The 15,617-nt window shown below is 40.6% G+C and overlaps 1 protein-coding gene and 1 non-coding gene across 3 annotated transcripts; both read right to left on the reverse strand.

The window, feature by feature from the left end:
* Nucleotides 1-1,578: 1,578 nt before the first annotated feature.
* ZNF839 (zinc finger protein 839) lies at nucleotides 1,579-14,091 on the reverse strand. Of its 2 annotated transcripts, none has more exons than XM_026111326.2 (8): nucleotides 13,311-14,091; nucleotides 11,554-12,474; nucleotides 9,168-9,419; nucleotides 8,139-8,231; nucleotides 7,633-7,785; nucleotides 5,803-5,943; nucleotides 4,736-4,874; nucleotides 1,579-2,961 (listed from the first exon to the last, which is right to left on the reverse strand). In XM_026111326.2, the coding sequence occupies exons 1-8, from the start codon at nucleotides 13,977-13,979 to the stop codon at nucleotides 1,970-1,972; spliced, it is 3,360 nt and encodes a 1,119-aa protein (XP_025967111.2). In that variant the 5' UTR covers nucleotides 13,980-14,091; the 3' UTR covers nucleotides 1,579-1,969. The 2 variants fall into 2 exon arrangements, with proteins under 2 accessions (XP_025967111.2, XP_025967109.2); XM_026111324.2 differs by having other exon boundaries at nucleotides 11,554-12,477.
* Nucleotides 14,092-14,862: 771 nt separating this feature from the next.
* Nucleotides 14,863-14,936, reverse strand: TRNAI-AAU (transfer RNA isoleucine (anticodon AAU)). Its single transcript has one exon. It is a non-coding gene; the product is annotated as a tRNA-Ile (tRNA).
* Between the last annotated feature and the right edge of the window lie 681 nt (nucleotides 14,937-15,617).

Raw genomic sequence — 15,617 nt, forward strand, 5'->3', positions numbered from 1 at the left:
TTGTATTTCCCAGCATGTGCAAATCAATAGGAAAAGCAGAATTGAAAATTTCATTATTTTCTACACAGGTGGAAATTGTGGATCATTTTTATTCCATAGAGGAAAAGCTCTTCAGCAAGGAGTCTTCATATTTGCAAACCTCCTTGCTCATTGACAGCAATAGGACAGAGAAAGATTACTGCAAAGTCATAATTGCAGAGAAGAGGATGTTTTGTCATACAACAGTTCTAGGAAATTCATCTTTATATTTGGAGCCCTCAGATCTAGACAGCCAGTACAAAAAGTATAATAGGAAACTATTGTTCACTGTAATCAAAGACTATGAAAGACCAGCAAATCTTCTTTGTATGGTACCTTCATGTATAAGGTATGTCTCTGTCCCCTGCCACTACCACCTCCTCAAAAAAAACCAACAAACACACAACAAGATAAGAGCAACTCACTAAAATATGACAATATCTTTCAGATCCATGCAAAAAATGCAATTTTCTGGCTAATCATAAGTTAATTTTCTACTTAGGCAACCAGAAGAAAAAAAGGTTATGTTAAAGGGATATTATACAGATTGTTTCATCTCTAAGCTGTCCACTCTCTCTGTTGTTCAGATTCAGTTTTAGAATCAATTTTTCCACAGTAACAATGCCCTGGGGAAAAAAAAAAAAAATCAATACTCAGACTTGATTTAAGAAGTTTTTCTGCATATTACAGGGACTTTTAGCTGATTTGTCACTCTCTCTCAATAGCTTCATATATATTTAGCAATAGGACAACACATGCAGGTGTGTTACCAGTTTTCAGTAAAGTCTATAAGAGCTCAAGAGAAAAATAAGGCTAGTAGTCATTTAATGCTGTTCTTTTGTACCTGCTAAGCTTCCGGGGGGAGGAGGGGGGAAACAATGCCATCCTTGAACAAGAAGAGTATCAGCTGCAAGGAAGTGTCCACAGAAATACTGTCATCCAAACAACAAAAGCTATTTCACTACGCCATTGAAAGGATGAGAGAAAAATACAGGATAGTAGTAGATAACGTGGTAACTTTTCTGGGGCAGTATGGAGTTACTAGGAAGAGCAAAACATAGATGTGATAAAAGATGCAACATCTGAAAGAAATTTTCGAGGACCAAAAAAATAAATATAATACAAGTTAATAGAAATTAAAAAAGCCCACCAGGGAGTAAAGATTAAGTTATAAGAGAAGAATTTGCTATGATATTAAGGCAATTCAGATCACTACTTACGCATCTGCACATTGCTGTCAGTTTCTAACAGCAAGTTTTGAAGTGGTTTAAGTGACCAACTCAACACAAGGCAAGTGTGCTTGAATATATTTCCAATGGTTCAGTGGGAATTATAGGCCTCCCCAGAACAGCTATTTTTGTCTTTAACTCAGTGGATGCTTAGCCTATTGTTATATAAGCAGACTAGAGAGATGAGTTAGGCTGTCACATTATTCCTAGAATGCACAAGTATGGACGGTATTTTGAAATTACACATTTTTCCAGGCAGATTTATGTGCATCAAGGCTAGATGCTAATGAATATTGAAGCTAGCTTTAATCTCAGTGGAACAGAAAATGCGTATTTTTAATATAGCTTTTATTTTACCCATACACAGCTTGCCAGTACACAGCACATCACTGCCAAAAAGCAGTACAGTTTACTGCATTTTGGATGGCTAAAGAGAAAAGGGACTATGTAACAAAAGGGAATAGTGCAACAGTTTTAAGGTTGACAGATTTCCATTTTCCCCTACCCCCCAACACATAGAAGAGCAAATAGAATCTTGTTATCTCTAGAATTTTTGGTTGCAATGCTGCTAAATTTATATAAACATAAGTTATAAAAAAGTACAGGGCATAGAAACAGTTTACAAATAAGTTAAATTTCAATTATTTCAGTATTCACATTAGAAAAATATACATTTTATATAGTCAGTCTTTTCCAGAAGAAAGCATATACAGTTTTCTAATTTATGGCTCCAATTCACTTTGTGAGAGCAGAACATCTTCACTTTGGCCATCTGCTTCCATTGCCAGTAGTGCTTCCACAGTTTCCAAAGGTATCCCATCAGGTGTGCGAATATGCATTGTAGTACCATCAGAATCAGTTACAATAACAATGCCTTCTGCCTGAGACAAAACAGCAGTGTCTGGATGGGATAAAATAAGCCCATCTGTAGTCTGAATAAAAATCTGTTCATGTCCCTGAGACAAAAAATCATGGCTCTCATCAGTAATCTCAAAAGCTACAGTTTCATCTACAGTAACTGTATTCCCCAGCTCATGTGGTTCCCCTGGCCCACAAGAAAATTCATGCACGTTTTCAAAAGGGCTTTCATGGTTCTCATGAGCAGACAAGGAGGCTTCCTGGACAGGATTCTGGTGCAAATCGGTCTGAGCACTGTGTGGATGGTTTATTGGCACAACATTTGTTGAAAAAACTTTTTCAAGTTGCTGCATCTCCTCAGTGATACCAGCATCATGAAGCTGTTCAGAATGTTCTTTAATTGCAAAATTCTGGTTTTCTTCTTGCAGCTTCTGATATTTTCCATTGTGAACACTTTCTTCACTCATTGACAAGTTAGTGCTCTGACTGCCCATTGCATTCTCTGATACAGAGTTGCAAAGTTTGGGAGCGGACAGTCCACCTGCTGTATTCTCTCTCACAAAGTGTGCTTGAACTAATTCTGGTGAGCCATCTGCTCTAACAGGTAATACAGCTTCACTGTTTAGCAGAGATGTGTCACCTGCAATATCTGGTCCCTGTATATTTACAGGCTGGGAATATTCCATGCTTATTTTCACAGTCTGAGAGAAGGTACCTGAATGTTCAGCATTGATTCTAACTTCTGAATCAACAAGTGAGTTATGTTCCTCCGCGGTACGTAATACGCTTCCAGCTGAGCAGCATGTGATATCTCTATCTTCAGAGAGCAAGATTTCCCCATTTAATGGATTAAAACCTGAAAAGGTGAAAGAAATATCATTTTGCTGGACAATCTAATACTGCAAGTCCAAAAAAGTAATTTTTCTACAATAATCTTGGAGGAAAAATTAGACTGCTTCACTCTTTTCCTCACCCAAATTAGTAAACTTGAAGTGTCTTAGAAGAGTTTCACAGCAGTTCCCATAAGAAGGACAGTATAAAAATACTTCAGGTATTTTTTAGATAGTGAAATACGATTGAACATTTCCATACCAAAGGACTTTATATTAGAAGCAGCATTTTTCTGGTAATTCTGAAGATAACCTGGGCTGAAACTGAATTATTTCTATTGGCATATAGCCAGTAACATTAAAAGACAAAGAATATGCCACAGACAGAGTCGCCAGCTCCTCATCCACATAACCATTAGTAAATTGACAGACGCATTCAAACTTGGTAAAATTTCTGTTGATATTCAAGCTCATTTGGGATTCAAACATTATCAAGTAACTACCTATCTAACGAGCTGTGCTAACAGCCCCAGGAACACTTTTCATTCAGCCTGTGACAGAACAGGTAAAATACTAGAAGTTTAAATCAGTGTGCTTTACCAATCATTTCACATGGACTAAGAGCTCTCACAAACCCAGCAGGCAGTTAAACAATAACTTAAGCTGCAGTAGCATGAGTTGTCAATTTTAATTCTTGAAGATTAAGAGGAACAAGTACTTTTGTTACAAAAGATATCACTGTACAACAAAGGAGGCATAACAACTCAGATGGGCCATTTAAGCTTTTTGTATTGTAGACTAGCAAAAGGCCTACTAGCAGGTGCAAATGAAATAAACAATTAAAAAAAAAAATCACAGCCCAGACAAAAATCATATTATAACAAGAAATAAGCATGGTTTTGCAGAGAGTCTCTCAGAGAAAGAAAAAATAAACTAAGGGGGAAAAAAAAGCTTGAGAGAAAGACACACAAAGGGCAAAAGCAAAGCAGCTTATAGCAACACCAAAAAAAGATGTTACAAAGCAAGAGGATGCCAATGGTATGCATCTCCCTAGAGAAGGGCAACAGCTGGAATCTTTCACAACCCTGATTGTAATGCCTCTGAAAACTGCAACACTTTCAAATAAAAGACCAGTGGAGCTTTGGGAGATTACAGTTGGGGACCCATCTTTCTTTGCTGTTACCCTGCCAATCTGAGGTAGCAGGGGGAAATAAAGAGGAACAAGGGAGAGGGAAGAGGAAAAAAAAGGACATGCACCCTGAAAAGACTGTCATGCAAAATGGTGTCTCAATTCCCTTCTTCAACTTCCACATCTCCCATGGGATATGGTATTGCCTCCACCTGCTCTTGCCCTCCCCCAGAATCTGTAAAGCCCTGATGATTCTGCTCCTGCAGTCTGCTAGGACAAAGAGGAAGGACAGAGCCTGCTTCCTCTTCCTCCACTCTCCCGCTGCCGACAGGAAGCTTGTGCGCTGCCTCCATTATAAGGGAGAGTGCAGACAGCAAGCATTCAGGCAGCACACAGTGGAGGACAGGACTGCTGTCCCAATGCTCCAGTAGTATCAATAACTGGAGTATCACACATTTAGAAGTGTGCTACTGCTGTGGTGTTAGTGCATCCTCACTTTTTTTTCCCCCCCCCATGAAGCTTTTTTCAGTTAATCAGGACCTTTAGGAAGGACCTGGGAAGCAAGTTGAGAAATTAAACCTTAAGACAAAAACCACAGTAGCTTGAAGAACACAGGAATTTGTTCAGCTCCTCCATGAACAGAAGAGAATCGGTAAATCTGAAGAGGTTACCATCTTTTTCAAACAGTGTACACAAATTCCCACTCTTTTCTTTCACTTCATCTTGACTGGCATAAGCATTATTCACATTCTCCATTACGTCTTCTAACTTGGTCCTTTTGGCTGATGGCAACAGTTCCTCCCCTGAGCTCTGTCAATACAAGAGATAATTAACTGGCTGCCACCCATAGCAGCTGACAATATTGGAAAAGATCACTGAAGGTCTTCCTAAAGGGTAAGGATTTAACACAGCCCTCACTTTTCCAAAATACCCCTGATTACTTCTGATATCTGGTTGAAACAACCCAGCCTTGCTTCAAGATCAAAATGCCTCAGTGAGCCATTGTAATTAGCTGTAGGACATGATACCTGCTATAAGCTCTCTCTCCAGCTTCAATAAAGGGCTATGAACAGCTCATCCAGCATCTTTTGGTTAACATGGGAAAACTGATCAGCTGACAGATTTAAACATGGGCAGAAAAGGGAAAATTGCTAGTTTTATTTCTTCTCCACCAGGGACAACTCTGGGCTAAACAAAAATAGAACAGTTGAGAGGAAGGACCAAAGACATGTGACTTTCAAGAAAAAGAAAGACTGTTCCTTACTACAGTTGCAAACAGACCAAATCTGGTACACCAGCTCGTTAGAAAGAAAGGAACTGTTTTCATGCACCTCTGCCAACCACCGAATTAGCAGAGCAACCACTTCAACACCTGAGCCTACTGCAGGTTACTCCATTTACTCCAACACAAGTTATTAGAATCTAAAGATCATTCTTACGGGGAGAGGGGGTGGGGATTTACTAGTGCTAACACAACTTTCCTCTCTATATCATGACATTACATGTGAACCACTGAGATCTTATCCTGAATGCCACTTTCAGCCTGCTAATTCAGATGCTCTGCTATGGTACCACAGTGGAGAGTACTTCTTTAAGTATTTACAAACTCTGAACACCATGAAAGCCTTACTTTAATACAAGTCATATAATACTAGTATGGCTTTGTAAGAATTATTAATTTAACAAGCTTTAATTTGTCTTGGTTTCATTTTTAAGTTTTCACAAATGTATTCCATACCTCAGCTAACCGTTTTTGTCCCAGTATCTCCACAGGCACTTGCTCACTAACCATTTTAATTATATGTTGTGAACAAGAGTCTACACCTTGCATCTTTTGTTCTCCAGTGGGTATTTCTGTAAGTCCTAGTGATTCAGCAACCTTTAAAAACAGTTACAGAAAAAAAAAAAGTTAGCCTCTCCAACCTGAATACATAAACAGTGAAATACTGATTCATTTTCTTAAAAATGAACTAGAAGAGTAATTACACAGGGTTCCAGTCTGACAACCAATCATTACAGCTCAATGAAGTATTTAGACTCCCATGTTTTCTACTAACTTTCATGTTAACAGAACATGGCCTTCATTTGAAGGTGAAAAATAAAAGGCCAATTTAGAAGAATTAGGAGTACCATGGTTATATATAGAATCCAGAGTCAGTTACTAAGAACAGAGTTTAATAAAGAATACCATCAAGGCTCTCCATTATTTAAAAACATTTAAGTCTTGCTGTTTAAAAATCTCTTAGTAGTTAAAGGTTATATTCTTTTCCAAATTCTATTCCTCTGTTTCATCCTTATGTAGGCATGCTACTATATGGCTTCTGAAGGCTGTTATTCTTTAAAGAACATAATTCTATATTAAGAAGGCACATTAATGCTGGAGAGAAGAAAAAAGGTAGGTTCCATTTTAGGTCTACCAATACTGACAGCATCCCTTTAACTGATGCAACTTCCGTTCTCCAGAGGGAAGTACCAGTGTTGGTTGATTACAAAATAGTCAGATGAGCATGCAGTAATTCTAGAAAGCTTTTTTTTTTGTACATCGGTGAATGTCATGATTTATTCTGAAAAATAAATACTAACTACTGCTAACAGTCCACACAGGACTTTGTTTTTAACCCGATTGTTCTCAGAACCAGAATCTTATCTCTGCCTTTACTACCCTGAGTTTTCAAGTACATTCCCCTTTCATAGCAGTTGCAGATATGTACGTATGCTAGTTCACAGCAGTATGCGGATGTTGCAAGTTCAGTGCAGATATGCCTTCATAAGCATGCCATTTAGAAATTTTGTTGGAGGTAATATGCAAAACAGTGTTATTCACTACTGGAAACGGAGAAGGGAAAATGAAGAAGAGGTTATTTAAAAAGATTTTATTCCAAGCAAGAGGAACAAAGACCAAATAAAGGATAAACAAATCCATAACAAAACCAGAACAAAACAAAAAACAACCCACAGTGTCTTTCTAGCCACAACTACATAAACAGTAAATCTGGAAAGGGTTATTGAAATAATAGTTTGCTTTTTTTTTTTAATTAATGCATTCACTACATTTCATATTTGTTAGCATGACTATGAACTGCACAGAAGCATTCCATTTGTCCTCATTTTGCAGTAATAGTACTTACCCCCTTTAAATCAAGGCCACTTGTTTTAAATATAGACACTTTCTTCCTAATCAAATATTAAGGTGTACTTCTATTAAGAGTTAATGCTAAGCACACCTTGCAGTAAAGTGCAGCTTCATACTACCCTAGATATGCACACAGATACCAGAAATAAGCACTGCTGGAACTGATTTTTTTTTTTTTTTTTTATATATACACATTTTTAGTTGTGTGCTCTGCCGTAAACTAGAACTGTAGTTTTATTATGGATTTCTTTTTCATGATTTGTTTTTTTGTTGTACTGTTTACAATTATCTCCATTTTTTGTTTATCAAGAAAGATGTTTTGTTCAAATAACTTTATCCGCATGATAAAGCTTATCAAAGAAAAGTAAAAATGTACAACATTTAAAACAGACAAAACCCCCCCAAATCACAGTTCCAAGTAGGATGCTTTATTACCTTCAGATCTTTTATTTCAACAGGCTCCTGGCAACTCAACAAATCAGAACTACTAAGGTAATCATAAGCCATTTTCTTTACCATATTATGCAACTCTTCAAATTCCCTATACACGTCCGGGAAGTAAGCTCTGGCTGGATACCCCTTTTCAACCTAGAAATAAGCAAACAAACAAGAAAAAAAACAACACTTTTTTTCTCTATATATTTTAAGTAAGATTAAATCTGTCAGTTTGTTTTGTTCAACATTTTAAAATACTAACAGTCAAGTCAAAAGTCATTATCTTCAAAAATGCCACTGAATGAGGCAGGAAAAAGTAAGACTTCCAATCTACAGATCTATCAGCCTTTTGCCTATACAGAACAGAAGTGATATATAAAACACCTTCATCCTGCACACATTAACTTATGAAATTGAGTTACTTCTCTAAAGGAATCTTTTCTATGTATATTAATAGCATTCTCCCTAAAATAATTTAACATTTTTACATAAAAAAAAAATCTCACCTTCATCAACAGAAATTCATATATTGTTACAAGCTTTGTAAGACGTGGGAGAGCCAGCTCCATTAAGTCTTCATTATCACATTGTTGTATTAGCTGTCAAAAGCCATAATGAGTTTATTAGAGCAGAGTAGCCTACAAAGGTTATGCATTCCACATTCATAACATAAGATGTCACTACTTCTCAATAAGATGCAAACGTATCTTATAGAAACCATGTATCTGATATTTGCATCAGGGTGATTTCTTTTTTGTATTTTAAAAAGACAACACATAGCAGGCTATCAGTTCCATAAAGCAGTGGCTGCTAAAAATTCAAGCTAGGAACAAATATGCCTTTTTTTTTTTTTTTAAATACACATACTGTATGTTTAAACAGCTTTGAGAATCAAGGCAAATGTAACACCAGAAGAGGAGGTAAACTAAAAAAAAGCCTCAACAACAGTTTATACCCACATTTACAGACAACGCTCAGTGCCACGAATTATTGCATAGGCATATAGAAAGAAGAGCAATAATAATAAATTTAGTAGCCATAAAAGATCTTCTACAATACGTAGGAAACAAATGGGGGGGGGGGGGGAAGCTGCATGGATTTTTAATCCTCACTCCATCTTCCCCCAAGAGCTTCGCTGTTTTTTTTTCTTTTTTAAAGGAAAAAAATATTGCACAACTGCAGTTGGGTTTATTTCTACTGTGTTGGGATAGATACATAATAATACCTAGTAATTATTCTTCTCCAGAAAAACAATAGCCAAGCATATATCTAACTGTCAAAAGACCCTTTCTAGACCAAGGTTACATTTTTCTTTTGTCCTGTGTTCTGGCAGAAGCAGAAGAATTTCTTCCTTAAAAGCTAGCTTAACACTTTCTTCTTAGAAAATATCTGAGGCAACCATTTTGTCAGCAAACAAGAATGTCAAAAAGCAATCTTTCTGAAAACACATCCTTGAAAACAAATTGTCCAAAAAAAAAAAAAAAGGGGGGGGGGGAGATATATACTTAGGAAGTAATTGAAGAAGAGAGCCATACCTCTTTTAACCTAGCTTTTCTTCTGAATACATTGCGCTCTGCTGACACACTACTAAGTGACTTTGAAGGGGACTGACCAGGTCTGCTAAGCCTTCCAGAACACCTCGATCTTCCACCCATCCTTGGTCGGCCTCGTCTCTTAGGTCGCCTGGGTCTTCCAGGTCCTTTTGGTGTTACAGGTGCCCGGTGTCCTGAACTGGTCTCATTTTGCTGTTCTGCCAACAAGTGTCTGCTTTCTGCAGACTTACAGGTCTTAATTAAAGGGAAAAAAATGGTTATTCACCATTTTAAACACTGTTTTGAGGAAGGCAAAATTTTATAATGAAGGTCTTCACTTGGATAGTTGGATACATGCATAACTAAAGATTGTTGGGGATAAATCCAACGCATAGTAACACAGCTACTTCTGCAAGATATACTTGCCATTATTTGTAAAGTTAGCCTTTTTGATCCATGAAGAGTCATATGAAATACAGAAATTAAAGGACTATGATTAAAGACTTACTTATGTGTGTTAAACATGTTAATATTTTTGAAGTAAAATTATGTCCTCTCTGAACAAAGAGGTTACAGAAATAAGTCTTAGCAGTAAATCACACCCATCAAAGACAAGTTGGAGTTTCATAGTAACCACATCAAAGCATGAAGATTCTATATGAACTAAGAAAACCAGAAGTCACAAACAGTGACAAGCTCAGTGACTAAAATCCAAACATTTTCCCTGAGTTTCCACCTGTTTCAAAAGCCTCAGTTTTCCCCAAGAGCACAGTTAAGAAGTAGCTTCTGTAAAAAGACCACAAGGCAAACTCAAAGTATATTTTCTATTTTTTAAATTGTTACTATGACCTCAGTGCAAACAATCAAGCTATATAATGAAAATAAAACTTACTGTTCAAAGCAGTGATTTTTTTTTTACTGAATGCCTCTTTTCTTCCCTACCAAGCTAGAATTTCTAAGCATAACCCAGTATTTTTTAAGAGATGACAGATTACAATAGTACTGAAGTAGCTCAAGCTTCATCCTAATGTTCACTAGCTCCCTACTATTCTAGTAAGTAGGAATACAGAGATTAAATAACTAAACTGGTTTCAATTATGACATGAACCCAGGCTGAGCATGGGGGTCTTGGCTGCCTTCCTGTCTATATCAATTTACCAGTTTTAATAAGCCTGTTATTCTTTCTAGAAAATATTTACTTAACCAAAAACTGTAATTAAATCAATGAGTTAAAGTGCAAATTTGTAAAATCCGTATTTGCTGGTTAGAGATAATAGGTAAAACAGAAAATTAGCAGTCTAGCACTCGGTAATAGCACTGCATTTTCCTTCAGGAGTAGTACAAGAGATTCTCTGAATATTTTTCTAAATCCTCATAACCCCACCAGACTAAGTGCTGCAGAGGTAAGTTACAACTGTATAATAATAAAAACAGAGAATAAAGTCTGAGTATTCTGCACTTCTCTCTCTCTAAGGATGATAAAGAGCGTAGAGGTTGGGGGGGGGAAGGTTGTTTGCTATGTTCATTCCTTGAGCTGCAAGTTTTCCTGTTTCTGAGAACAACTTCCTATTTACAAATAAGAATGTAACAAATACTATGTTACTACATCTTAAAGAGTATCATTCTCTAGAAGAGAACTGTATCAGCTCTTTTTCTTGTTCCAAGCTGTTAAAGTTATTTCAATATTAAAAGAGATACTTTATTTTTAAGTGACCAGTTTCAAAGATCACAGAAAAAGAATTGTAACTAAAGTCGCTTCTGACGCACAAAATTACATTTCAACAGTTTGGTTCACACAGGTAAGTTAAGCATCATTGTCAAAACTTTACTCTGGGAAAAACTGCTGTCCGCTGTTGGATTCCAAACAAGTTTCAACACAGAAGAATCCCTATTTCAGGGACAGAAACTACAGATAGTGTCTTAGTGTCTGTCATGCTAAAGGCTATAACTGAAAGATGCAATATTCTTCTTTGAATGCAGAGAAGGTGGCTATTTATGCAGACCGGTTTACTTCAACATGACAGCTGTATGTCACAAAACCAGTAAAAAATGAACACCAAATTAACATTTTATGTGCCTGTGCAACAATACTATTCTTGCAATGTTGCATGAGACAGTATTTTGACCTATAAAACACCTAAGTGGGAAATATGTTCAATTTTGGTATGTTGGTGGATATTACTGAGCAGTGTGAGACTTCAAAATTTTAATATAGACATATACCAGTGAATGGACACTCATTTAGGTCCCTACGTGCAGGTAGGAACCTTTTCAAAAATACTAATAATACTGTCAGCAGGAAATCAGATGAATGAGTACAGTATGCAGCTATAAAGCTGCCATTCTAATTTCTATAAAGCTGCCAGTTTTTCTGAGTAACATACTTTACCTGTTCTCCAGCCTGTGAAGCAACAGTTTCTTCCAAATTGGTAGCTAGTGCATTTTCATTATTTAGAATGACAGCAACGGAATCTGAGTGCACTGGGCTTGCAGTTTCCTCTCCTATTCCACAAGCATTGTCCACAAATATACTTCCATTAGGCTTATTTAAAGGTATTTCTTGAGGTGAAGACTCCAGCTGTCCATGACCTGGATTAAGTTTATAATGTCTTGCTAATCCTCCTTTTCCTATATAGGATTTTTCACAAATCTGACATTTAAACATTTTGGGTTTCAGATTATAAGAATTGAATAACGCATCCTTTCCCTTCACCTTTCCTTCTTCGTCATCTTCTATACTCAGTTCAGAGTAGTCATCAGAGTCAGACTGATGACCATCAGCCAAATCCTCCATTTTAATGAATTTATAATCTTTAGCTTTATATTTTGGAGGCCGTGAAATCCGTCCAGAACGAGTTTTCACTTTCAAAGATTTTTTTAACTTGTCATCTTTTTGCTTTTTTTCAAGGCATGATATCAGAGTATTTGTTGAATTGGCTGCAACCATGGTAATATTTGGAGACCTTGCAGCTGATACTGTGGCACATGTAGTTCTTTGTCCATTTAGCATCTTACACGTGGGGATCTTGTTCACAGACACTGATCCATGAGGTGGTAAAGGTCTCTGCATAAGCAACTGGATTGGAGACTCAGAGGAACTATGTAGGAATAGCTGCTGCTGCTCAGTTCCTGTTACTGGCTGTATCCTAATTATCTGGGGATTAATAACACCAAGTCCAGATAAACTAGAATTTCTACCAACCGACTGACTCAGCGTTATAGTTTTGGAATGGACTGATGCCAACGGTGGCATCGGCCTTTCAGTTTCCTTCATCTGTCCTGGCTGAACTTGGACACAAATGGCTTCCAGCTGCTTTTGTGGAAAAAAACAAGAGAGGAGTTGACATTACAAAAACACAGTATTTATTAAGACCATACGTACATGCCCTTAAAGGAAAGCATGATAAAACCAACACACATCATTAGTTTTCCATTTTATTAACATCAAAGCATGAATTCCCTCCCTTCAAGCTATGGGGTTTCCTGAATATTTACAGATGGGACCGCTGTTCAACTAAAGCATTGAAAGTTTGGTCTTAGGTCACATTACAGCTTTGTTCCCTGCAAACAGGCCTGTTCCAGAACAGCAGAGTCAATGGGATTACTTAGGCAGATTCATAACCTTCAACAAACTAAATACAAGAGAATTGCAGCCAGTTGAATGATGCAGGCCAAATACCAGATCAAGGACATCTTGTAACAAGTACACAGCTCAAGAAAACTTTAGGATGAACAGTAACATATGCCTCCTCGTTATCATTTCCTTCATATCCTTTCATACATCCTCATGCAGACTGCTGCCTCAGCTCAAACTGATTGCCTGACAAAAAGCTTCGACTGAAAGCCCAAGGCTCTTTCACAAGCAGGACACACGTTATCTACCCGGGCACCATCACTTAATCACTACACAACAGCTCTCCTAAGCTATCTTCCAACTGCAAGGCTGGAGCCTACACCTAAAGGCAGGCTGCAACAGACATTAAAAATATATTATTTTTATACACATATATATATATTTATATGTAAATCTCGGACCTGGGCCCGGCAGCGTGTTTCACCCCCAAGAAAAGCCTCTCGGTGCTACCGGGCCCGCCGCACGCCCCCGCCCCGGCCGGCGGCGCCTCCCCCCGCCCCGGCCGCGGTTACCTTCTGCGGAAGCAGCCGGGCGGCCGCCATGGCCTTGCCCTGCTGCAGGGCGACCTGCTGGGCCACGCTCTGCAGCTGCTGCGCCGCGTTGTGCATGATGCTGGCCAGCGGCGGCGCCGAGCCGCAGGCCTGCGGCGGCTCCGGCGCCGGGCGAGCGTCCGGGGGCAGCGGGTACGCGGCGGCGCGGGCAGGCGGCGGCCCCGGGAAGGGCTCCAGGAGGGCGGCGGCGGGCGGCGGCTTCTGCTGCTCCTGGGCCTTGCTCACCTGCTCGATGACCCTGCGCAGCTCCCCGGGGGCCAGCGGCGTGGCGGCGCGCCGAGGCGGCTGCAGCGGCGGCTCGCCCGGCCCCGGCCCGGCGGCGGCCGCCAGGTGCTCCAGTAGCCGCCGCTGCTCCTCGGTGCTCAGCCCCGCGCCCTCCACCAGGCTCCCGTCGGGCTGCAGGTAGAGCACGGCGCCCGCCGCCGCCGCCGCCGGGCCGCCCTCCAGCGAGGCCAGGCTCTGCGCCAGCTCCACCGCCAGCAGCCCCGGCCCCGGCGGGCCCGCCGCCGCCGCCGCCGCGCCGAGGAGAGCCCCGCAGGCGGCCGCCGCCGCCGCTCCGGGGGGCTCGTCCTCAGCGGGAGGAGGAGGGCGCGGCGGCGCCTCAGCGCCCCCCTCCTCGGGAGCCGCCATCTTGGCAGGCGTCAGCGGGCGGCAGCCGCATTCGCCCCCTCAGGGAGGTCTCCGAGGCGCGCGGCGGCACCGGCGGCGCGCGAGCCAATGGGGCCCGCGGCCGCGGCCCGCCGCGCGTCACGGGGCGGGGCGGGGCGGGGCCGCCCGGCGGCGACGGGGGCCTCGCAGGGGCAAAAGCCCTCGGACGTGTGCCGGAGCGGCAGCTGGCTTGCGGCGTGTAGTCGCGCTCGCTCCCAGCCGCGCGTGTCCGGGGCTTCAGAGGCAGCAGCATGAACTAGCTCGAGGGAATTAATATATGCCTGGTTTTCGACTCTTCAGTTAGTCTTCTACGCTCAATTTTCATTAATTAGAACAAACATCCGCTGTTTCAAACCTGGGAAGCGAGTATTTTACACTTGCAAAGAGCTTCTCAGCTTGATCCCGGTCCTATATATGTTAAAAGCGAGGTCTACAGCCTGCTGTTTGCCACTTTCCCTCTTATTCTTTGGCAGTGGGGTTTTATGTGTTCCTGGGAATAAGGCCGACAAGCATGTACACCAGGCGAGAGCGGTTCATGCATGCACTGGACTCTGTACGGAAGAAAATGTGGCTGAGCACGTGACCCGAGCACTTTTTACGCATGCCGGCGTAGTAGCCCCATTCACGGAAATACCAGTTCGTATTAACACGAGTTCAGCCAACGTCCATAAGCCTCAGGGAGTGCCCGCTGTCATCACCGCATCCTCAACACCGCGCTCGCTGAGGATGAACTCTCTTGCTGAGCGCCACGTCATCGTGTCGCTGCATCATTATACAATGATTATATATATTTTTTTTTTTAAGTAGAAATGCACACACTTAACTGAAGACAGTTGTTGCGACAAAGTACGGAAGAAAAAATTCCTGGCCCGTACGGGGATCGAACCCGCGACCTTGGCGTTATTAGCACCACGCTCTAACCAACTGAGCTAACCGGCCAGCTCATAGACACCTTTTCTTTCCAGGTATATAACGATAGAAAACACTCCACCACCCGCCCGCACCACCTGAACTCACGGACATGCCAAGCGGGAGCGAGGGAGGGAGAGGAGATCTTCTATCCACCTCAAAGTACAAGACAAAGACACGGAGAAGTCGGAATGCGCATTTACTAGACTAACTAGACTAGACGAGAAAGTACTCAGCCTGCAGTGCCACACCAACTGAAACGCAGTGTATGGGAGGTAGCAATAACCACAGGACACATTCACTTCACCTCTATGTCACAAAGTTAATTATCCCAGAAGGTTTCTCGGATGTGATTCCAATTTCATTTAACTAAACAAAATATTTATTCTCGGCATTTATTAAACACATTTAATCCTCAAGCTCTTCGATGCATTGTTAAGATCTTGGCATGGAGAAATGATTCACCATTTTCACAGTATTTTGGGTATTATATATGCATTTTAAAGTAAACTTTTCTTCTCACCTTTAAAGCTTACTTTAAAATATATATATAGTGCACATATATTAAAATGCTTGAGGACCAAATGTTTTTTAAAAATTGCCAATCAAATGAGATTACCTATGTGCCATCAATAGGGGACACCAAAAACCACCAGGGTGCAACATAGTAGCATGTTAGAATGTAATGTTACACCTTAGAACAGTAACATG

The sequence above is a fragment of the Dromaius novaehollandiae genome, chromosome 5 (genome assembly GCF_036370855.1).
Source record: "Dromaius novaehollandiae isolate bDroNov1 chromosome 5, bDroNov1.hap1, whole genome shotgun sequence".
Classification (NCBI taxonomy): domain Eukaryota; kingdom Metazoa; phylum Chordata; class Aves; order Casuariiformes; family Dromaiidae; genus Dromaius; species Dromaius novaehollandiae.

Bases quoted from the DNA above. Each gene is read 5' to 3' on its own strand.
- ZNF839 (XM_026111324.2), bottom strand. From the start codon at position 13,979: ATGGCGGCTCCCGAGGAGGGGGGCGCTGAGGCGCCGCCGCGCCCTCCT. The intron at 9,420-11,553 runs GTAAAGTATGTT...CCTTTAATTAAG, and splicing joins CTTCACAGGCTGGAGAACAG to ACCTGTAAGTCTGCAGAAAG. The intron at 5,944-7,632 runs GTAATAAAGCAT...CTGTTTTTAAAG, and splicing joins TTGAAATAAAAGATCTGAAG to GTTGCTGAATCACTAGGACT.